General features: G+C 51.6%; 1 protein-coding gene across 1 annotated transcript; it reads left to right on the forward strand.

Moving 5' to 3' along the window:
• The first annotated feature begins 21654 nt into the window (after positions 1-21654).
• ID1 (inhibitor of DNA binding 1, HLH protein) lies at positions 21655-22896 on the forward strand. The gene is made up of 2 exons (XM_033186023.1): positions 21655-22200; positions 22444-22896. The coding sequence occupies exons 1-2, from the start codon at positions 21778-21780 to the stop codon at positions 22483-22485; spliced, it is 465 nt and encodes a 154-aa protein (XP_033041914.1). The 5' UTR covers positions 21655-21777; the 3' UTR covers positions 22486-22896.
• The last annotated feature ends 859 nt before the right edge of the window (positions 22897-23755 follow it).

Here is a 23755-nt window from a genome sequence, read left to right on the forward strand (position 1 = left end):
ATCGTGGTGCACGCCTGTAATCCCAGCTACTCGGGAGGCTGAGGCAGGAGAATCGCTTGAACCCGGGAAGCGGAGGTTGCAGTAAGCCGAGATTGTGCCACTGTACTCCAGCCCGGGCGACAATGCGAGATTCCATTTCAAAAAAAAAAAAAAAGGTAAATTCTAGAAATGTTCCTGTTTCTGGCCGGGCACCATGGCTCACGCCTGTAATCCCAGCACTTTGGGAGGCCAAGGGGGGCAGATCACGAGGTCAGGAGATCAAGACCATCCTGGCTAACACGGTGAAACCCCGTCTCTACTAAAAATACAAAAAATTAGCCAGGCGTGGTGGTGGGCGTCTGTAGTCCGAACTACTCGAGAAGCTGAGGCAAGAGAATGGCGTGAACCTGGGAGTTGTAGCTTGCAGTGAGCCAAGATCGCGCCACTGCACTCCAGCCTAGGCGACAGAGTGAGGCTCTGTCTCAAAAAAAAAAAAAAAAGAAATGCTCCTGTTTCTGAGCACCCAGCACAATGATAAGGCATTCACTACCTCCAAGGTCCCCACTTCCCACACCCCTCCCCCACTGCACACCCATCCCACTTCCAGGTGGCTATGACTGAGCAACTATTAGACCTAATCAATCATGGGTCCAGGTGAGTTTAACCCACTTGTTCACAGATGTCTCCAAACCACGCAATCTCAGAGTGGGTAAAAACCCCAGGGCCATAGAGCTTTTTCTTAATCTTTTCCAAATCCAGATCTCTCCCCTTTCTATTTTAATTTCATTTCATTTTTGAATAGGTAATACATGTTCCTGATACAACATTCAAAAAGGACAGATGTCTCCCTTCTTCCCCATTGGAGGCAGCCACAGTCATCAGTTTCCTAGTGAGATACAAGCAAATACATATATAATCTTTTTTTTTTTTTTTTTTTTAAAGAAACTGGGTCTAGGCTGGCCTAGAACTCCTGGGCTCAAGTGATCCTTGGCCTCAGCCTCCAAAGTAGCTGGAACTACAGGAGCATGCCACCATGCCCAGCTTCAGACACAAGTGGTGTTTCCATACAGGGTCAGTTAAAAAGAACAAAAAGCACTGGTGGTGATGAGACATGAACACTAATAGGTGGTCACAGGAGAAGGGAAAACTCCAGGCTAGGTGTGGTGGCTCACACCTGTAATCTCAACACTTTGGGAGGCCAAGGAAGGAGGACCGCTTGAGGCCAGTAGTCCAAGACCAGCCTGGGTAACATAGTGAAACCCCATCTCTACAAAAAAATACAAAAATTGGCCAGGCACAGTGGTTCACAACTATAATCCTAGCCCTTTGGGAGGCTGAGGTGGGCGGATCACTTGAGGTCAGGAGTTTGAGACTAGCCTGGCTAAAATGGTGAAACCCCGTCTCTACTAAAAATACAAAATTAGCCGGACGTTGTGGGGCACGCCTGTAATCCCAGCTACTTGGGAGGCTGAAGCAAGAGAATTGGTTGAACCCTGGAGGCGGAGGCTGCAGTGAGCTGAGATTGTGTCACTACACTCCAGCCTGGGCACAGAGCAAGACATCATCTCAAAAACAAAAAAAAAATTAGCCAAGTGCGATAGTACACGTCTGTAGTCCCAGTTCCTCAAGAGGCTGAGACGGGAGGATAAATTGAGCCCGGGAAGTCAGAAACCTCAACTTCCATTTCTGGATAGGAGAGGTAGCTAATTTTTTTTTTTTTTTTGTGACAGAGTCTGGCTCTGATGCCTAGGCTGGAGTGCAGTGGTATGGTCTCAGCTCACTGCTACCTCTGCCTCCTAGATTCAAGTGATTCTCCTGCCTTAGCCCCTGAGTAGCTGGGATTACAGGCGCCTGCCATCACACCCGGCTAATTTTTGTATTTTAGTAGAGACAGGGTTTCACCATGTTGGCCAGGCTGGTCTTGATCTCCCGACCTCAGGGGATCCGCCTGCCTCGGCCTCCCAAAGTGCTGGGATTACATGTGTGAGCCACCGCTCCCAGCGCCTAAGTTTTTATCACCAGATGAGATCATAGATACTGCACCTACTGTGTTGTGTCCCCCAGAATAAAAACCACACAAGACAGACTTCTGTCGATGCTGTTCACTATATACACGAGTAAAACCAAAAATAAAATTCTAAGGGCCCCCAACCATCTGAATGGACCCCTCCTCTCTGCCAAGAGCATTCCAAAATGAATCTGAAAAATGAGTTCAGGCCATGATGGAAGCAGGTGTTGGGGGAGCGTCGAACTTGTCTCATGACACCCTCCTTCCTTTTGGAATTCAGGAAACGCTGACTAGCATTAACATCAACACAGACCTTAAGTCTGATAAGAAACATTTACAATCTATTCTCACTTAAACCTGCCACCTGGAGGTTTCATCTGCATGATAAAACCTTGGTCGCCACAACCACTTATTGTAACCCAGACATTCCCTTCTACAACCTTGGGCACACTCCTGAGGCTGCATCATGGGCATGTCCTTAACCTTAGCAAAATAAAAGTTCTTTTTTTTTTTTTTTTCTTGACACGGAGTCTTGCTCTGTCGCCCAGGCTGGAGTGCAATCGTGCAATCTTGGCTTACTGCAACCTCCGCCTCCCGGGTTCAAATGATTCTCCTGCCCCAGATTCCCGAGTTGGTGGGATGACAGGTGCGAACCACCATGCCTAACTAACGTTTGTATTTGTAGTAGAGATGGGGTTTCACCATGTTGGCCAGGCTGGTCTCGAACTCCTGATGCCAGGTGATCTGCCCGCCTCGGTCTCCCAAAGTGCTGGGATTACAGGCCTGAGCCACCAAGCCCAGCCGTTTTTTTTCTTTTTTTTATGTAGAGACAGGGTCTCGCTGTGTTGCCCAGGCTGGTCTCGAATTCCTGGGCCCAAGCAATCCATCCACCTTGGCTTCCTAACGTGCTACTATTACAGGTGTGCCACTGTGCTGGGCCAAAATAAACTTTCTAAATTGATTGAGACCTGTTTCAGCTGCTTTTGGGTTCATACCAGTCCGATTAGTGCAACAATATTCTGCTTACTGTAATATGCCAGCGCTGGCCCACAGCCTGGCAAGCAAGAGGTGCTCCACAGCTCCCAGAATCCTAGACTCCAACCCCAGCTCTGCCTGGTACTCGCTGCCACCGTGGACAAGTTACTTATCACTCAGGAGCTCCCTGTTCACAATCCCTCACCTGAAAGGGATTTTTCTTTTTGAGATGGAGTCTCGCCCTGTCGCCCAGGCTGGAGTGCAATGGCGAGATCTAGGCTCACTGCAACCTCAGCCTCCCGGTTCAAAGGATTCTTCTGCCTCAGCCTCCCGAGTAGCTGGGATTACAGGTGCCCGCCACCACGCCCAGCTATGTTGTTGTTGCTGTTGTGAGACGGAGTCTCGCTGGGTCGCCCAGGCTGGAGTGCAGTGGCGCGATCTCGGCGCACTGCAAGCTCCACCTCCCGGGTTCACGCCATTCTCCTGCCTCAGCCTCCCGAGTAGCTCGGACTACAGGCGCCCACCACCACAACGCCCGGCTAATTTTTTGTATTTTTAGTAGCGACGGGGTTTCACCGTGTTAGCCAGGATGGTCCCGATCTCCTGACCTCGTGATCCGCCCGCATCGGCCTCCCAAAGTGCTGGGATTACAGGCGTGAGTCACTGCGCCGGCCTACGCCCAGCTATTTTTTTGTATTTTTACTAGTGACGGGGTTTTACCATGTTGGCCAGGCTGGTGTCGAACTGCTGATCCGCCCGCCTCGGCCTTCCAAAGTGCTGGCACTACAGGCATGAGCCACCGCGACCGGCGGATTTTTATTTTTATGATTATTATTATTTTAACTTTTTAATTCTGTCTCGGCTGCCTGAATCAGAATAGAGACGACCTTCAGCACAGAGTGGGTGTAAGAATTAAATAAGATAATGCTTTAAAGCCCTGGTAAGAGCTTTATAAATATCAGCGAGCACTGCTGCCACTATGCTGATGGTGTTGTGGCAGACAGCGGGGTGCAGAAGAAGAGGGGTGGGGGGAAGGCGGTCACATGGGGGAGGGGCGTTCAGACCAGATTCCTGAGATGTCATTTTTTTTAGTATTCTCCAGCAAGAAGGTGGGACAGCTGGTGTGGTGGAGGAGGCTAGAGGTACAAGCTTCACCTGAGAAGCCCTTAGACCCTGACCTCAGCTCCCACCTTCCTAGTGGCCCCGGGCGGCGGCCAAGCCAGCCGCACTTTCCACCGGCCCGCCCAGAGCTGCCGCTGGGGAAGGGCGGAGAGAAGGCAAGCTGGTTTTTCCCAGGGTCCCCCCGCTCCTGGAACATCTGGCCAAGAACATCTGTCCTTCGGCTTTGTCGCGCGGCCGCAGGCCGGCCTCGCACCCATCTGCCGCCTTCTCGGCTCCCGCCCCATCTGCGCGCCGCTCCCCTGAGGCGGTTCCCCGCGCCCTCGCCCCCGCCCGCCGGGCCCGGTTCCCACGGGCCGAGTGCGGGAAGCCAGGGCGGCCCATCTGCCGCGAGCGGCTGCCAGGCGCGGCGGGTCCAGCCCCCAGGCGTCCCAAAGGGCGGGACACGGCGCCCAGGAACGCCTTTCAGGCGGGTGCGACCCCGAACAAAGTCGGGGTGAATGGCCTCTCCCCGCGCGGCTGTACCCAAAGTCGCTGCCCGGGGCTGCTGGGTCCAAGGGCGGCCGCCGCCCCTCCTGCCTCTCCCCAGAAGGGCCCGCGTGCCCCCCTGGCCGAAGCCCCACACCCGCTCTTCCCCCGCACCGAACACTTCGGGCTCACTAAGGCGTCCTCTCCATCCTGAACCCCAAACCTCCAAAGTGCAGGAGATAACTGTCATGTCACCCTGCAAAAAACGCTAAAGTCTGATAAAATGCTGGTGAGGACGTGTGAAAATAAAAACTCCCAACTGCGGTGGCCCCTCACCCTGGAATACACCTTGTCCTCATTGCCTGCTTAACTCTTGATTTTGTGAAATATAAAAATTACCGAGAAATATAGCGATTTATGTTCCTAGTATCACATTCCCACCACCCAAGACTGACAACTGTCAGCTGTATTTGTGCCTATTTCTCTTTCTCCAAAGAACAAACCTTTACAGAGAGTGCTCCTGTCTTTTTGTGTTTTTTGTTTTGTTTTGTTTTGTTTTGAGACAGTCTCGCTCTGTCCCCAGGCTGGAGTGCAATGGTGCAGTCTCGGCTCACTGCAACCTCCATCTCCCAGGTTCAAAGGATTCCCCTGCCCTGTAGTCCTCCCCAGTAGCTGGGACTACAGGCGCATGCCACCACACCCAGCTAATTTTTGTATTTTTAGTAGAGACGGAGTTTCACCATGTTGTCCAGGATGGTTTCGATCTCTTGACCTCATGATCTGCCCACCTCGGCCTCCCAAAATGCCGGGATTACAGGCGAGTGGTGCGGTGGCGTGGTCACAGCTCACTGCAGCCTTGAACTCCAGGGCTCAAGGGATCTGCTCACTGCAGCCTCCACAGTAGCTGGGACTAGAGGTGCCCATCACCGGGAACGGCTAATTTTTGTTTTGGAGAAGCAGGTCTCACTGTGTTGCCCAGGCTGGCCTGGAAGTCCTGGGCTCAAGTGATCCTCCCACCTTGGCCTCCCAAAGTGCTGGGATTACAGGTATGAGCCAGCAAACCAAGCTACTAGCCTTCTTTGAACCAGAGCCGTCTTCCCTTTTCTCTAAGACTATTTGCCACCCCACCCACCATGCAATTCCCCAATTAATATTAATATAATGACTTGGGTATGTTTTCTTCCAGGTTATGTTTTTTGATACTTTTACTACATGTAAATATATTAGCATTGTATGTTTTTTAAAATTTATACTTCTAAAAAAACATTCTGCATTTTCCCTAAGCAACATTTTATTATGCAGGTATCTAGCAGAATACACACAGATGTAGCTCATTCCTGTTCAATACTGGGTACGATTCCATTGCCATTTCATTTCCCTGTTTTCTTGTCATTGGACAAGTAAGTAGTTTTCAATTTATTATTATTATTATTATTAAAATAGACATAGGGTCTCGCTATGTTGACCTGGCTAGTCTTGAACTCCTGGCCTTAACTGATCCTCTCATCTCGGCCTCCCAAAATGCTGGAGTTACAGGCATGAGCCGCTTGCGACTGGCCTAGTTTTCAATTTGTTGTTCTTGGAGAAATGGCTGTCACATTCTTGCCCACATCTGCTTTCTTGTGTGCAGGACTCCCAGGGTATGTCCGTGGGAGTGAATCACTGGCTCATAGGGTGTTTTCAAATGTTCACTTTTGGTGGATATTGCCAAATTGAGTTCCCAAGTAGTCATACCAGTTTACACACCCACCAGCACTGGATGAGCGTTATTTTCCCACATGCTCACCAACATTTTCTATATTATCAGACTTTAAACTTTTATTAATTTTTTTCTTTTGGAAGGCAAGCCTTTATTTTATTTTTATTTTATTTTTTTGAGACAGCATGTCGCTTTGTCACTTAGGCTGAAGTGCAGTGGCAGCGTCTCTGCTCACTGCAGCCTCAACCTCCCAGGCTCAAGTGATTCTCCTGCCTCAGCCTCCCCAGTAGCCAGTAGCTGGGACTACACACATGCCATCATGCCTAATTATTTCCTTAAAATATTTTTTCTTTTTTTTTTTTTTTTTGAGACGGAGTTTCGCTCTTATCACCCCAGCTGGAGTGCAATGGCGCAATCTCGGCTCACCACAACCTCCGCCTCCCGGGTTCAAGGGATTCTCCTGCCTCAGCCTCCCAAGTAGCTCACTGCAAGCTCCGCCTCCCGGGTTCACGCCATTCTCCTGCCTCAGCCTCCTGAGTAGCTGGGACTACAGGCACCTGCCACCGCGCCCGGCTAATTTTTTTTTTGTATTTTTAGTAGAGACGGGGTTTCACCATGGTCTCGATCTCCTGACCTTGTGATCCGCCCATCTCGGCCTCCCAAAGTACTGGGATTACAGGCGTGAGCCACCGCGCCCGGCCTAATTTTTGTATTTTTAGTAGAGACGGGGTTTCACTACGTTGGCCAGGCTGGTCTTGAACTCCTGACCTCAGGTGATCTGGTGATCCACCTGCCTCGGCCTCCCAAAGTGCTGGGATTACAGGTGTGAGCCATCACGCCCGGCCCTTTAAAATATTTTCTAGAGCTGGGAATGGGATCTCACTATATTGCCCAGTCTGGTCTCAAAATCCTGAGTTCAAGTCACCGTTCCACCTTGGCCTCCCAAAGTGCTGAAATTATTGATGTGAGCCACGTGCTAGGCCAGACTTTAATGTTTTTTGCAGGGTGACATGGCAGTTGTCTCCTGCTGACATCCCAGATATGCAAATGCTGGGGCTCAGGAGCATCTGCATAACGCTTCCTCACTTTGTCTGTCAGCTGGACTATCACCTCCTCATGCAGGAAGGCCTCTCGGATCTCCCTTAGCTGACTGGCAGCTTCCCATAACCTCGTGTGCTTTCCCATCACAGCACTGGGGACTTGAGGGGTGACTGTCTCATTATGGTCTGTCTTCCCCAGCGGACTATGAGCTCCCCAGGAAGAGGTCACATTTGCAGGGCCACTGAGCAGGCTGAAAGGAACACAAAGGTGCTACAAATAGTGCTTTTGTGGAAGGCTCCATCTACTTGAAGTAAGGGGTTCCTTTTTCTAATTCCTACAAAGCACACCCTTGGGATGGCAGTAGCTCACCTACCCACCGCACCTCTGTGTCCTCGGATGTGGATACAGCAGCAAGGAAGCAACCACATGACTGGTGGTGTTTATTCCCATTTGGGTACCCTCAACTAAATGTAGCTCTGAAGACCATGAGCCTAGGTCATGTTCTTTCCATGCTTTGCCTAACACAAAGCAAGTGCACACTAATCATTTATTATTTAATGATTCTAAAGCTGTGTATTTCAGTGGTGGAGGATATGCCCAATTAGAGGTATAGTCACTGTAATAATAACTAGTGCCTACTGAATGCTGACTGCCAGGAACCTGCGTGGCTTTTTTGTTTTTTTTTTTTCTTTTCCTTCTTCTTTTTTTTTTGAGACAGAGTCTCGCCCAGCCGCCCAGGTAGGAGTGCAGTGGTGCAATATCGGCTCACTGCAACCTCCGCCTTCCAGGTTCAAACAGTTCTCCTGCCTCAGCCTCCTGAGTAGCTGGACTACAGGTGTACGCCACCACGCCCAGCTACTTTTTGTATTTTTAGTAGAGAGAGGGTTTCATCATATTGGCCAGGTTGGTCTCGAACTCCTGACCTCGTGATACACCCACCTTGGCCTCCCAAAGTGCTAGGATTACAGGTGTGAGCCACTGCGCCCAGCCTTCTTTTCCTTCTAATTATTTGAGACAGGGTCTGACTGTCACCCTGGAGTGCAGTGGCACCATCATGCAGCCTTGACCTCCCGGGCTCAAGCAATCCTCCCACCTCAACCTCCCCAGTAGCTGGGACTACAGGCACATGCCACCCACACCAGCTTTTTTTTTTTTTCTTTTTGAGACAGAATTTCACCCAGGCTGGAGTACAATGGCACAATCTCAGTTCGCTGCAACCTACACCTCCTGGGTTCAAGCAATTCTCCTGCCTCAGTCTCTTGAGTAGCTGGGATTACAGACACCCTCCACCACACCTGGCTAATTTTTGTATTTTTAGCAGAGATGATTTCACCATGTTGGCTAGGCTGGTCTCAAACTCCTGACCTCAGGTGATCCGTCCTCCTCGGCCTCCCCAAGTGTTGAGATTACAGGCGTGAGCCACTGCACCAGCCCCGGCTTTTTAAAAAATTTTTTTGTACAGATAGGGTCTCGCTGTGTTGTCCAGGCTGGTCTTGAACTTCTGACCTCAAGTGATCCTCCTGCCTTGGCTTCCCAAAGTGCTGGGATTGCAGGTGTGAGCCACCTCACCCAGCCCATCCTTTTTTTTTTTCTTTTTTTTTTATAGGGTTTCCCTCTGTTGCCTAGGCAGGAGTGAATGGCAAGATGGGGTTCACTGCGGCATCAAACTCCTGGACTTAAAGAATCCTCTGATCTCAACCTCCCCAGTAGCTAGCACTACAGGCATGTGCCACCAGGCCCAGCTGATATTTTTTTAATTTTTATTTTTTATTATTAATTTATTTATAGAGAGTTCTTGCTATGTTGCCCAGGCTGGTCTTGAATTCCCGGCCTCAAGTCATCCTCCCACCTCAGCCTCTTCAAGTGTTGATATTACAGGCATTAGCCACTGCGCCCAGGCTTAAATCACATAAACTCTTTTTTTTTAGACCAAGTCTTGCTCTGTCGCCCAGGCTGGAGTGCGGTGACGCAATCTCAGTTCATTGCAACCTCCACCTTCCTGGTTCAAGCGATTCTCTTGCCTCAGCCTCCTGAGTAACTGGGACTACAGGCCACCACGCCAGGCTAATTTTTTTGTGTTTTTAGTAGAGACGGGATTTCACCATGTTAGCCAGGATGGTCTTGATCTCCTGACCTCATGATCCGCCTGCCTCAGCCTCCCAAAATGCTGGAATTACAGGCGTGAGCCACCGCGCCTGGCCTTTTTTTGTATTTTTAGTAGAGACGGAGTTTCACCATGTTGGCCAGGCTCATCTCAAACTCCTGACCTCAAGATCTGCCTTGGCCTCCCAAAACGCTGAGATTACAAGCGTAAGTCACCACACCCAGCCTTTAGCTTCCTTTTAAACAGCACATCATTGCTTTTGCATCAGCCAGAAAAAAAAAATACTTTTTAAAAGAAAACATACATTATCATGAGTCATAGTATTTGAGGAGTACAGCTCTGAATCGGCCCAAGGTGAGGGTGCAGCTGGAGGCGCCGCCCCCTGGTGACTGGGTACTCGGGGTTGGGTTGAGCCAGGAGGGTGGTGGTTGCCCCAGGCTCTGTGAGGTGGGCAGGGAGCTGGGCGGGGTCCTGAGACATTCAACCTCAGCTGGTTCCTTGGTTCCGGGCCCTGGAGCAGTGCGGGAAGCCAGTTATATGGGAGGCAGGTGAGTCAAAGGAGGGTCAGGTTGGGTGCCAGAGAGGAGGGCCACTGCTTCTGGGAGCGGGCCTCTGGGGCCTTCCGTCCCTCACCCAGTGGGCATATGGGGACACCACTGAGGCCCGGAGGCCTCTTGCCCAGTCTCTCCACTTTCACCTCAGAGGTCCTTGCAGCTAGGGGCAGTGGTCTCTGCTGAGCTTTGCCCAGGGTGTAGCCAGTTGGCCTCGGGGCACTCCTGACTGGTGGCTGATGCCTCCCAGGCTGCCAGGGTCAGGTCAGCTCCCACGCCTCCACGATGGGCAGGGCCAAGGTCTGCATTCATGGGTGCAAGAGGAGAGAGAGGCCTGGGCCCTGGATGGGTGTGGTTGTGTGTCCTTGGGGCTTATGCAGGATTTTATTTTATTTTATTTTATTTTATTTTATTTTGAGACGAAGTCTTGCTCTGTCGCCCAGGCTGGAGTGCAATGGCACGATCTCGTCTCACTGCAACCTCTATCTCCCGGGTTCAAGCAGTTCTCCTGCCTCAGCCTCCCAAATAGATGGAGTTACAGGTGCGCACCACCACGCCTGGCTAATTTTCGTCTTTTTAGTAGAGAGGGAGTTTCACCGTGTGGGCCAGGCTGGTCTCGAACTTCCGGTCTCATGTAATCTGCCTGCCTTGGCCTCCCAAAGTGCTGGGATTACAGGCATGAGCCACCACGCCCGGCCTTTATTCAGGATTCTGAATTGTGTATGTGTGGAGAGTAAGGGGACTGTGTACTCTAGAAAGGCTGTGGTGGGAGGTCTCTGACGTGGTGCAGGTGGGTGTTGGTTGGGTCTGCGCACGGTGGGGATGGGTGCCTGCAGGAAGCCAGTTGATCCTTTTGCAGGTGGTGGATTTCTCTAAGGCTGCAGGCATGTGTGTTGGCATCTTGGAGTCCCAGGTGTTTTGGCGTGAGCAGGACTGTATAGGTGTACGTGTTATGTTTGCAGTGTTGTAGTGTGGGTGCGCGTGTCTGTGTGTCCTGTTTGTTGAGGGGATTGATTGCATGTGGTTCTGTTAGGAGTGATAAGGGGCTGTTTTGAGACATTGCTTCCTTATTCTCTATTTTTTGGTGTGTTGGTTGTGCAGATTTGGTGTTTCGGTGGTGTGCGCTGAGGTCAGTGTGTTGGTTGTATATGATGGTGTACTGTTGTGCGTTGTGCATTCGGCAGGTTGTGTCTATGGGTGTGTGACTGTTGGGTTTGTCTGTTGTGTGAATCGTACATATAAGTGCCACGTTGGGCGTGTGGGTGTGTGCATTTGTATATTGCTCTGTGGGTGTGCGAAGCAGTGTGTTTGTGTAACCCTGCAGGTTTGGCCTGTGCTGAGTAACCTAAGATGGGAGCTCCCTGAGCCTTGGCTCTGCCCCTGCCTTTGGCTGCTGGAGAACCTGGGCAGCAGTGGCCCTTTGTCCAGCCACAGGAAGGCCCCACCCCCCTTCATCGGCAGGGGACCTGGGAGGGGCCCAGACTGGCAGGCTCCAGCCTCCCGTCCATTGTTCTGGGGCCTCTCTGGAAAACAGGATGGGAGGTGAAAGGTGGACACAGGCCTGGACCCCCACACTCCCTGAAACCACCCAGGGGCACAGCGCGGAATCCTTAGGAGGGAGGGCCTGGGGACAGTCCCCATTGTGTGGATGAGAAAACTGAGGGGTTTCATGCTTGTTAAAGGGGAGGGAGCCTGAATCCCCACACCCTTTATGTGCCCACTCACAGCCTCCCGCCGGGTTTGGGGGATGGAAAAATGACACCCCGGGATGGACACAGAACGGTCTCTTGTGGTTTCCATTTCTGAATGCTTACCATGTGCTAAGTGCCGAAGTGTCATAATTCTGCAGGTTAAGTTCATATTTTGTGCCCATTTTGCACAGGAGGACACTGAACCATAAGGCAACATTTTATTCTTCAACAGACACTACTCTAAACATTACTGTATTTCAAGTAGCATGCTGTGTGACCTTGAGCAAGTTGCTTAACTTCTCTGGGCCAGACCCTAGTTCAGCTCTGGGACACAGCAGTGACCAAAGGAGCCATGGTTCCTGCTCTTTTAGAGCGCATAGCCTGGGCAGGGAAGAGGAGGCAAGGAATGGAAAATACACAAGAAAACAAAGATCATTTCCTATAGTAATGAATTCAGTGAATAAGAGCAGGAGAATTTGAAAGAAAGTAGCTGAGGAGGGGTCTGAGAAGGCCTCTGGGGAGGTGACATTTGACCTGAGACTTGAAGAATGAGGAGTCTGGCAAAGACCTGGGGTTGATCAGTGTTCTAGGAACAAGGAACAGCAAGGGCAAGGGCGCTGAGGCAGGACGGAGCTATTAATAGTTTCAGGAGGGAGGCCTCGAGGCTGGTGACAGAAAGGGAAGGGGCCCAGCTGGGTAGTGGGCAGGGGAGGAGTTTGGATCTTATTCTCCATGCGATGTGCTGGGCTCACAGTCATGGTGGTAGTGGGGGGTGGGCCGTAGTCTCCTGTTACAAGGGTTGGGGGTGTGGGGACAGCCAGAGCCAAAGGTCTCTCCCCCGCAGCTCCGGCAGTCCCAGCCCAGAGGCGCCGGCCTGGCGGCTGGAAGACTGCACTGTGGGCACATCTGGGGAGCAGCTGCCGAACCAGGGCCAGAGTGGGTCACGTGGCACAGGGCAGCACCGCCCTGGAGCCTACAAGGCCAAGACTCCTAGGAGGGGCAGTGGAGAACACTCTGGACCAGAACGTGCGTCAACAACGAGGAACTGTGCACTGTAGACGTCCAGGCACATGGCCCTCTGCAGCCCCACACAGCCCCTGCCTCAGGAGAGAGTGCCTGGGTTCAATGCCACCTCCCAGCTTTGTAATCTGAAGCAAATCACGTAATCACGCAACCTCTCTAGGTCTCATGTCCTCAGCTGTGAAGGGGACATGATATTACTACCTGTTCCACAGGCTGTTCCTTTTTCTTTTTTTTTTTGAGACACAGTCTCACTCTGTTACCCAAGCTGGAGTGCAGTGGCACCATCTCAACTCACTGCAACCTCTGCCTCCAGGTTTCAAGCCATTCTCCTGCCTCAGCCTCCCTAGTAGCTGGGATTACAGGCGCCCGCCACCACGCCTGGCTAATTTTTTTGTATTTTTAGTGGAGACAGAGTTTCACCATGTTGGTCAGGCTGGTCTCGAACTCTTGACCTCAGGTGAATCACCCACCTCGGCCTCCCAAAGTGCTCCCAGGCTGTTTATTTCTAATTCAACAAATATTCATTGAGCACTTCCCACGTGCCAGGCGCTGCATGAGGCGCTGCCCGACAGCAGGGAACAGGACCCCCGTGGACCCTTCCCTTCTAAGCACACAATACTTTAGAACCAGGCCTGGCATTGAGGCAACTCTTAGTAAATGTGAGCCATTTGCCTGGAGCCCTGGAGGCCAGAGGAGGCACCCTGGAAGGCAGAGAGGAGGCGTGGTGACAGAAAAAATCCTAAGGAAAAGACACTCCCTTTTATCACCAGGTGCTGAGGTCAGCTCCTGGTATGGCTCATTTCACTCTCACAACCACCTTACGACCAGGGATGATGAGCATTAGCTCCAATTTATGGATAAGGAAACTGTGCCCCAGTTTGTCAATGGCACAGCCAGGACAGGAAGCAGTGAAGGGCTGGTCCCTTTTTCTCTCTGGGGCTCAACAGTCCCATCTGTGAAATGGGGCATTACAATAATACAGCTGCACCAGCTCCAGGGAGCAGTTGTGAAATCAGATGTGCCAGGTATGTGAAAAGGGCTTCCTCAGGGACTATGACCATGAATGTTGGGTTGGGAATATGGCGGTTCATTTAAGGAGCCCTCCAAACTTCCTGGCCACCAGAAGAAGTGTCTGTTTTCTTTTTTTTTTTTTTCTTTTTTTTTTTTTTTTTTGAGACGGAGTCTCGCTCTGTCGCCCAGGCTGGAGTGCAGTGGCCGGATCTCAGCTCACTGCAAGCTCTGCCTCCTGGGTTTATGCCATTCTCCTGCCTCAGCCTCCCCAATAGCTGGGACTACAGGCGCCCGCCACCTCGCCCGGCTAGTTTTTGTATTTTTTAGTAGAGACGGGGTTTCACCATGTTAGCCAGGATGGTCTCGATCTCCTGACCTCGTGATCCGCCCGTCTCGGCCTCCCAAAGTGCTGGGATTACAGGCTTGAGCCACCGCGCCCGGCAAGAAGTGTCTGTTTTCTTAAGGTGACTCAGAGAAGGAGTACTGGGAAGAAAACGCACACTCAATTCAAACTACCAACAAGACCAGAAGAATGCCCATCTGACAACAAGATAAGCGGGCAATCTTTATTTAAACTCCTTGTCAGGCCTTAAAAATGTAAAAGATAAGGCCAGGTGTGGTGGCTCATGCCTGTAAATCCCAGCACTTTGGGAGACCAAGGTGGAAGGATCACTTGAGTCCAGGAGTTCTAAACCAGCCTGGGGCAACATAGTAAGACCCCTTCTCTACAAAAAAATAAAAAATTAGCCAGGTGTGGTGGTACATGCCTGTAGTCCCAGATTCTTGGGAGGCTGAATAGGGATGATCGCTTGACCCAGGTCAAGGCTGTGGTGAGCTGTGATTGCACTACTGTACACAGCCTGGTGGACAGAGAAAGATCCTGTCTCCAAGAAAAAAAAAACATTACATAGAACTGAAAACACACAAAAACTAGTGCATATAAATCGGGCGAAAACTGAATTCCATGCCGTGTGCGGTGGTTCATGCCTGTAATCCCAGCACCTTGGGAGGCCAAGGCGGGTAGATCACCTAAAGTCAGGAGTTCGAGACCAGCCTGGCCAACATGGCAAAACCCCAGTTCTACTGAAAATACAAAAAAATTAACCAGGCGTGGTGGCATGTGCCTGTAATCCCAGCTACTCGGGAGGCTGAGACAGGACAATTGCTTGAATCTGAGAGGCGGAGGTGGCAGTGAGCCGAGATCGCACCACTGCACTCCAGTCTGGGTGACACAGCAAGACTCTGTCTCCAAAAAAAGGCCAGATGTAGTAGCTCACGCCTGTAATCCAGCACTTTGGGAGGCTGAGGCGGGTGGATCATCTGAGGTCAGGAGTTCGAGACCCTCCTGACCAACATGGTAAAACCCTCTCTCTACTAAATACAAAAAATTAGCCAGGCATGGTGATGCATGCCAGTAATCCCAGCTACTTGGGAGGCTGAGGCAGGAGAATTGCTTGAACCCGGGAGGCAGAGGTTGCAGTGAGCCAAGATTATGCCATTGCACTCAAGCCTGGGCAACAAGAGCGAAACTCCATCTCAAGAAAAAAGAGAAAAGAAAAGAAAACTGAATTTCACCTGAATTCTGCTTGCGATATTGTATTTTAGTTATGCGACATACCAACTGTTGGAGTGTTAGAAAGGATATGGAAGAACTGGACCTCTCCAATACTGTTGATAGGAATATAAAACGGTACAACCACCTTTGGAAAACAGTTTGGCTGGGTTTTTTTGTTTTGTTTGGAGGCAGGGTTTTACTCTGTTGCCCATGGTGGAGCGTAGTGGCACCATGATCTTGGCTTACTGTAGCCTCAACCTCCTGGGCTCAAGCAATCCTCCCACATCAGCCTCCCAAATAGCTGGGACTACAGGCATGCACCACCACATCTAGCTAATTTTTGTATTTTGTGTAGAGATGGGGTTTCACCATCTTGCCCATGCTGGTCTTGAACACCTGAGCTCAGGCATTCTGCCCACCTCAGCCACACAAGTTCATAGCAGTTTTATTTTACTAACCAGAAACTATGAGCAATCCAAATGCCCCTCCCAAGTGTCTGGATAAACAAGTGGTGGTATATCTATATAATGGAACACTACTTAGCAATAAGAAGGAATGACCGCTGGCCCGGTGGCTCACGCCTGTAATCCTAACACTTTGGGAGGCTGAGGCAGGTGGATCACCACCTGAGGTCAGGAGTTTGAGATGACCAGCCTGGCCAACGTGGCAAAACCCCATCTCTACTAAAAGTACAAAAAGTAACCATGTGTGGTGGCGGTCCCCTGTAATCCCAGCTACTCAGAAGGCTGACACAGGAGAATCACTTGAACCTGGAAGGCGGAGATTGCAGTGAGCTGAGATCGCGCCACTGTACTCTGGCCTGACAACAGCGCGAGACTCCGTCTCAAAAAAAAAAAAAAGAAAGAAAAAAAGAAAAAAGGCCGGGCTCAGTGGCTCATGCCTGTAATCCCAGCACTTTGGGAGGCTGAGGCAGGCAGATCACAAGGTCAGGAGATGGAGACCATCCTGGCTAACACGGTGAAACCCCATCTCTACTAAAAATACGAAAAATTAACCAGGCATGGTGGCAGGCGCCTGTAGTCCCAGCTACTCACTCGAGGCTGAGGCAGGAGAATGGCGTGAACCCGGAAGGCGGATGTTGCAGTGAGCCGAGATCCCGCCATTGCACTCCAGCCTGGGGGACAGAGAGAGACTCTGTCTCAAAAACAAAACCAAAAAAAAAAGGCCAGGCATGGTGGCTCATGCCTGCAAGCCTAGCACTTTGGAAGGCGGAGAAGGGCGGATCACCTGAGGTCAGGAGTTCGAGACCAGCCTGACTAATGTGGCGAAATCCTGTCTCTACTAAAAACACAAAAATTACTTGGGGGTGGTAGTGGGTGCCAGCTACTCGGGAGGCTGAGGCAGGAGAATCGCTTGAACCCGGGAGGTAGCGGTTGCAGTGAGCCAAGATCATGCCATTGCACTCCAGCTTGGGTGACAGAACAAAATTCCGTCTTAAAAAAAAAAAAAAGTGTATAGAAGGATATGCATAGGTTTCATACAAATACTATGTCATTTTATTTATTTTATGTATTTATTTTCTGAGACAGGGTCTTGCTCTGTCACCCAGGCTGGAGTGCAGTGGTGCGATCTTGGCTCACTGCAATCTCCAGTTCCTAGGTTCAAGAGATTCTCTTGCCTCAGCCCCCTGAGTAGCTGGGATTACAGGCATGTACCACCAGGCCCTGCTAATTTTTGTATTTTTAGTAGAGATGAGGTTTCATCATGTTGGCCAGATTGATCTCCAACTCCTGACCTCAGATTATCCACCTGGTTTATTTAGCCTCACAAACTGCTGGGATTACAGGCGTGAGCCACCGCGCCCGACCCTGAATTAATTTCTACAGCATAATTTTTTCTCTCATTTTTATTTATTTTTATGTTTTTGAATCAGAGTCTCACTCTGTCGCCCAGGCTGGAGTGCAGTGACTTGATCTTGGCTCTCTGCAACCTCCACCTCCTGGGTTCAAATGATTCTCCTGCCTCAGCCTCCCGAGTACTTGGGACTACAGGCGCCCACCACCACACCCAGCTAATTTTTGTACTTTTAGTAGAGACTGGGTTTCGCTATGTTGGCCAGGCTGGTTTCTCTGGAATTCATTGCAGTAAACAGGATTGCTGGTCAATTAATTCACAGTTGAAGGCCAGGCACCGTGGCTCATGCCTGTAATCCCAGCATTTTGGGAGGCTGAGGAGGAAAGATCACAAGGTCAGGAGTTTGAGACCAGCCTGGCCAACATAGTGAAACCCTGTCTCTACTAAAAACACAAAAAAATTAGCCTGGCATGGTGGCTGGCACCTGTAATCCCAGCTACTCGGGAGGCTGAAGCAGGAGAATCGCTTGAACCCAGGAAGCAGAGGTTGCAGTGAGCCGAGATTGCACCATTGCACTCCAGCCCGGGCAACAGTCTGAGACTCCACCTCAAAAGAAATAAATAGGCCGGGCACGGTGGCTCACGCCTGTAATCCCAGCACTTTGGGAGGCCGAGGCAGGCGGATCATGAGGTCAGGAGATCGAGACCATCCTGGCTAACACACGGTGAAACCCCATCTCTACTAAAAATAGAAAAAATTAGCTGGGCATGGTGGCGGGCGTCTGTAGTCCCAGCTACTCGGGAGGCTGAGGCAGGAGAATCACTTGAATCCAGGAGGCAGAGCTTGCAGTGAGCCGAGATCCCGCCACTGCACTCCAGGCTGTCACTCCAGCCTGGGTGACAGAGCGAGACTCCGTCTCAAAATAAATAAATAAATAAAATAAAATAAAAATAAATAAAACAGTTGGTGATGGCGGGCACAGTGGCTCATGCCTGTAATCCCAGCAGTTTGGGAGGCCAAGGCAGGCGGATCATCTGAGATCAGGAGTTTGAGACCACCCTAGCCAACATGGCGAAACCTCGTCTCTACTAAAAATACAAAAATTAGCTGGGCCTGGTGGTGGGTGCCTGTAATCCCAGCTACTGGGGAGCCTGAGGCAGGAGAATTGCTTGAACTCAGGAGGTGGTGGTTGCAGTGAACTAAGATCGCGCCACTGCACTCCAGTCTAGGCAACAGAGCGAGACTGTGTCTCAAAAATAAATAAATAAAAATAAACACTTGGTGATGAATTAATACTCTAATTTCCTCTGGTTGACCATTGTTCTTCCAATTTTTGGCAGTTCTTTTGAGCAGCAAACTATTCTCTCCCATCATTAATTTAGGATTACTAAACAAGGCATAGGGAGTTTAGAGAGTTTTGGTGTGTGTGGTAAGGGGATGAGGAGTCTAGCTAATTAATTGATGATGTCTCTCTCTTTTGAAGCTGGTCTCACTGATTGGTTTGGTTTTCCTGGTTTCCTGATGTGGAGACAGAAGGCTCCTTTACTGTTCCCTCCCCCCACAAACTTCTGTGGGAAAACGGAACCTGCTGATAACTCAAGTGAATTCATTGCTGCGGGGTAGTGGGTCGGAGGGGAGCAGGGAGGGACCATAATATCACCCTTCACTGGTGGGCACAGATTTTTACCCCTGCTAATGTTGTCTGGCTTTGGGTGACTAACCTGAGCTTCAGTTTCCCCACCTGTGGCATGTCCAGGACTCTGCAATCAGACTGCCTGCTCTCAGCAGGAAGCGATTGCACTGCAATACTGTACCCTCCTTATAATAACGCAACTATGATTATAACTCTCAGGAGTCTTCTGGAGCCTCAGTTTCCTCCTTTGTATAAAGACACCAAACAGCTCCTCTCCTTGGAGTTGTGAAACAGACTACAGAACTTGATCAAGCCGGGTGACAGAGTGAGACCCTGTATCATTATTATTTTGAGATGGAGTCTCGCTCTGTTGCCCAGGCTGTTGTGCAGTGGTGTGATCTCGGCTCACTCTAACCTCCGCCTCCTGGGCTCAAGCGAGTCTCCTGCCTCAGCCTCCTGAGTAGCTGGGGGATTACAGGCGCGCGCCACCACGCTCGGCTAATTTTTTATTTTCAGGCACGTGCCACCATGCCCAGCTAATTTTTTATTTTCAGTAGAGACGAAGCTTCACCATGTTGGTAAGGCTGGTCTCGAACTCGTGACCTAGTGATCTGCCCGCCTCGGCCTCCCAAAGTGCTGGGATTACAGGCGTGAGCCACTGCGCCCGGACCCCGGTATCTTTTTGTTTGTTTGTTTGTTTGAGACGAAGTCTTCTCTGTTGCCCAGGCTGGAGTGCAGTGGCGCACTCTCGGCTCACTGCAAGCTCCGCCTGATGGGTTCACGCCATTCTCGTGCCTCAGCCTCCCGAGTAGCTGGAACTACAGACGCCCGCCACGTCGCCCGGCTATTTTTTTCTATTTTTAGTAGAGACGGGGTTTCACAGTGTTAGCCAGGATGGTCTAGCTCTCCTGACCTCGTGATCCGCCCGCCTCAGCCTCCCAAAGTGCTGGGATTACAGGCTTGAGCCACCGCGCCCGGTTTTTTGTTTTTGTTTTTTTTTTTTTTGAGACGGAGTCTGGCTCTGTCGCCCAGGCTGGAGTGCGGTGGCCGGATCTCAGCTCACTGCAAGCTCCGCCTCCCGGGTTTACGCCATTCTTCTGCCTCCGCCTCCCAAGTAGCTGGGACTACAGGCGCCCGCCTCGTCGCCCGGCTAGTTTTTTGTATTCTTTAGTAGAGACGGGGTTTCACCGTATTAGCCAGGGTGGTCTCGATCTCCTGACCTTGTGATCCGCCCATCTCGGCCTCCCAAAGTGCTGGGATTACAGGCTTGAGCCACCGCGCCCGGCCTGGTTTTTTGTTTTTTGAGATGGAGTCTCACCCTGTGGCCAGGCTGGAGTGCAGTGGCTCTATCTCGGCTCCCTGCAACCTCCGCCTCCCAGGTTCAAGCAATTCTCCTGTCTTAGCCTCCCCAGTAGCTGGGATTACAGGCACACGCTACTATGCCGGGCTAATTTTTGTATTTTTAGTAGAGGTGGGGTTTCACCATATTGGTCAGGCTGGTCTTGAACTCATGACCTCAGGCAATCCACCCGCCTCAGCCTCCCAAAGTGCTGGGATTACAGGCGTGAGCCATCGCTCAGGCCTTCATTTTTTAATTTAAGAAATAAATGAAAAAAGATGATCAAGACAAACTCTTCACACAGTACCCAGTGTACAAAGTAATGGTCACGTTTGTGATTATTTAAATACCAGGCAAATATTAAATATTAGGGCTCAGAGAGGGCATGCGACCCGCCTGAATCCACCCAGCTCCAGAGCTGGAAAGGGAACTCAGGCCTTTTTCCCCACGCTGGAGCGGGTAGCTGGGGCGGGGAGGTGGGGGGACCAGTGAGGAAACCTCCCAAGCGGCCCAGGCTGTGCTGTGGTCTGGGTGGGGAGATCCGCAGGTGTGGGGCGGGGAGGTAAGGTGACCCTTGCTCAGCGACCGCGCCCGCGAGGAACGCATTCCCAGGCCTCCCGCCCGGGGTCTCCAGGTGACGGGCTGTGGGGAGCTAGGGAACTAGCTAGCTCAGTTTGTCGTCTCCATGGCGACCGCCCGCGCGGCGCCAGCCTGACAGTCCGTCCGGGTTTTATGAATGGGTGACGTCACAAGCCTGGCGTCTAACGGTCTGAGCCGCTTGTTCAGACGCTGACACAGACCGGCCCGGGAAGGAGAGGGGGGAGACTAGCTCCGCAGCTGCTGCGCCGTGGGAGGGAGACCCTGCTCTGAGGTCTTTGAGAAAAAAATTTTAAAATGTAGCCAAAAATGGGAAAAAACATTTAAAAATCACGAGTTGTTGCAGGTTTAGGAAATTTTTGCAAGGGGCTGCAAATTCAAGGTGGAATCGAATGCAGCCTCACTCCACTGCGCTCTATCTAGTTCACTTCCCAGCCACCCAGCCCCAAACTTACTAGACCTTCCCGAATTAATTGCTCCCACCCAGGAGGGATCTGGGTAGGCCCTCCGGGTCTCAGGAACACGAACAGCAACATTATCTAGAAATTGAAAAACCCCAGGGGAGCAGATGTAAAGGAGCGCCCGCTTTAAATTTCGGTCCTGATATTTGTAGATCAGGGTCCCACAGGTATCGTCCAAGAGGGTCCGGAAACCCAGGCTCTCTGGGCTATCCAGAGCCAGCCGCTTCTCCGTTCGGGCCTCAACTTCTCTCATCTGTGAAATGGAGCTGGAGAAGTGAGAAAGTGAATATGGGAAAAACTGATACCTGAGGTCTTTTCATTATAAGGCAATGCCGGCTTAGTTTCCTTGCCTCCTTCATGAGGAGCCCAGTGCAGCCCTCGCCTCCACCCGCTGCCCTGCCCGGTGCCTTGCCACCCACCCACCCTAGCTGTTTTTGAAACTCGGGTAGTTTTTCCAGATTGAGAGGGTGCACTAGAAGAGCATAAGGCGGGACCTAGGAGCGCGGGCCACGCCCCCATGCTGCCCATTGGCTGCTTTTGAACGTTCTGAGCCCGCCCCTCCGGGGGCCGTGGCATGTTTATGAAAGACCTGCGGTGGCTCCGAGTTTTCATTCCACGTTCTTAACTGCTCCGTTTTTTACCTCTGCTTCGGGCTCCCGCCTTCTGCGTTCGCTTTTCCCATTCCGTTTCAGCCAGTCGCCAGGAATCATGAAAGTAGCCAGTGGCAGCACCGCCGCCGCTGCAGGCCCCAGCTGCGCGCTGAAGGCCGGCAAGGCAGCGGGCGGCGCGGGCGAGGTGGTGCGCTGCCTGTCTGAGCAGAGCGTGGCCATCTCGCGCTGCGCCGGGGGCGCCGGGGCGCGCCTGCCTGCCCTGCCTGACGAGCAGCAGGTGAACGTGCTGCTCTACGACATGAACGGCTGCTACTCACGCCTCAAGGAGCTGGTGCCCACCCTGCCCCAGAACCGCAAGGTGAGCAAGGTGGAGATCCTCCAGCACGTCATCGACTACATCAGGGACCTGCAGTTGGAGCTGAATTCGGAATCCGAAGTCGGGACCCCCGGGGGCCGAGGGCTGCCGGTCCGCGCTCCACTAAGCACTCTCAACGGCGAGATCAGCGCCCTGACGGCCGAGGTGAGATCCAGATCCGACCACTAGATTATCCTTATACCTACGGAGAAACTGAGGCCAGAGAGGGCGTGGGCGCTTGCACCAGTTCCGTCCCATCTTTGCGAGTAGCTGGCTATGCGGGGGTGCCTAAGGAGCTTGGAAAAAGCGCTCCCCCGTCGTGTACTCCTGGGGAAGGGGGCGTCCGCTGCGCTCGGAGCGGCGTCCCCCCCCAACGCGCCCGTCTCACCTCTTTTCTCGTTTTCACAGGCGGCATGCGTTCCTACGGACGATCGCATCTTGTGTCGCTGAAGCGCATTCCCCAGGGATCGGCGCACCCCAGCCATCCAGGGGCAAGAGGAATTAAGTGCTCTGTGGTCTCTCCAACGCGCCTCGCCGGATCTGGGGGCAAACTAGACAGATCGGCGGCCACTGAGCCCTTACAGCATCCAGCCTAGGGCTGAGGGACTGGAGAGGAGAGGGCGACCCTTTCTCCACACCTACTAGTCACCGGAGACTTTAGGGGGTGGGATTCCACTCATGTGTTTCTATTTTTTGAAAAGCAGACATTTTTAAAAATGGTCACGTTTGGTGCTTCTCAGATTTCTGAGGAAATTGCTTTGTATTGTATATTACAATGATCACCGACTGAGAATATTGTTTTACAATAGTTATGTGGGGCTGTTTCTTTGTTATTAAACAAATAATTTAGATGGTGGTAAAGTTGCAGTGACTTTTTGGATTGAGGGGAGGGGCCTGGGCTGGGGGTTGACCCCTGACCCTCTTCACAGCTAGTTCTGGGAGGAGAACTGGAGGGCTACATCTGGACTGTTGCTCTTACCGGCCTGAATGAGTGTTTCCGGTGTCTTTAAAGTCTATTCTTCCCCCCACCATCCCCGGCCATTTCCCTGCTCCCTAGTGTTATAAAACTAAATACTCTAGACCTTTGGGGTTTCTCAAAGTGATCATTGGGCCATCTGGATCACCTGGGGAGGTTGTTAAAATGCAGATGAACCTGCCAGGGCCCCTCTGTGTTGGAGTATTGAGCAACCCATTTAAGTTGGAGAACCTGGCCGCTGGACCACCCACTTCCTTGCCAAGATGTGGATAAAGTGAGACCCAGTGGTAAAGCACTTGCTTAGGGCCATAGCTTGTGAGAGGCAGTGATTCTATCACTCCATTCCCCAGTAGGAGGTGCCTCCCCCAACAGCCTACCTCTGGGTTCCAGCAGGCCGCCCTGGGGCTCCTGGCTCATCCAAGTGGGTGAGCAAGTTGGCAGGGCCAGGTTGGGCACAGCTGCTGGCACACCTGCTCTAGGTCCAGACTCAGCCCCATCACCCTGGCCTGGCTCTGTTGGCAGCTCAAACAAATCTCCCCCCAACCCCAGGGCTCCTGCGTAGGATCTGAGGAGTGGAATCTCATTCCCTAGCTCCTGAGCAGGATAAATATGTCATTGGCAACGGCCTATCTGCCTGGACATGTATGTGGATTTCTACTCTGGGGAGCATGTATGGGTGTCTACTCCTGTGTATGTAACAGGAGTAAGCTGGTCTCCCCCTGCTACTCCACAGTGGGGATGGGC

This window comes from Trachypithecus francoisi, unplaced genomic scaffold (genome assembly GCF_009764315.1).
Source record: "Trachypithecus francoisi isolate TF-2019V2 unplaced genomic scaffold, Tfra_2.0 Lachesis_group21, whole genome shotgun sequence".
Taxonomy (NCBI): Eukaryota; Metazoa; Chordata; class Mammalia; order Primates; family Cercopithecidae; genus Trachypithecus; species Trachypithecus francoisi.

Coding starts and splice junctions, on each gene's coding strand:
- ID1 (XM_033186023.1), top strand. CDS start 21,778: ATGAAAGTAGCCAGTGGCAGCACCGCCGCCGCTGCAGGCCCCAGCTGC. Junction 22,201..22,443: donor TCAGCGCCCTGACGGCCGAG/GTGAGATCCAGA, acceptor TCGTTTTCACAG/GCGGCATGCGTTCCTACGGA.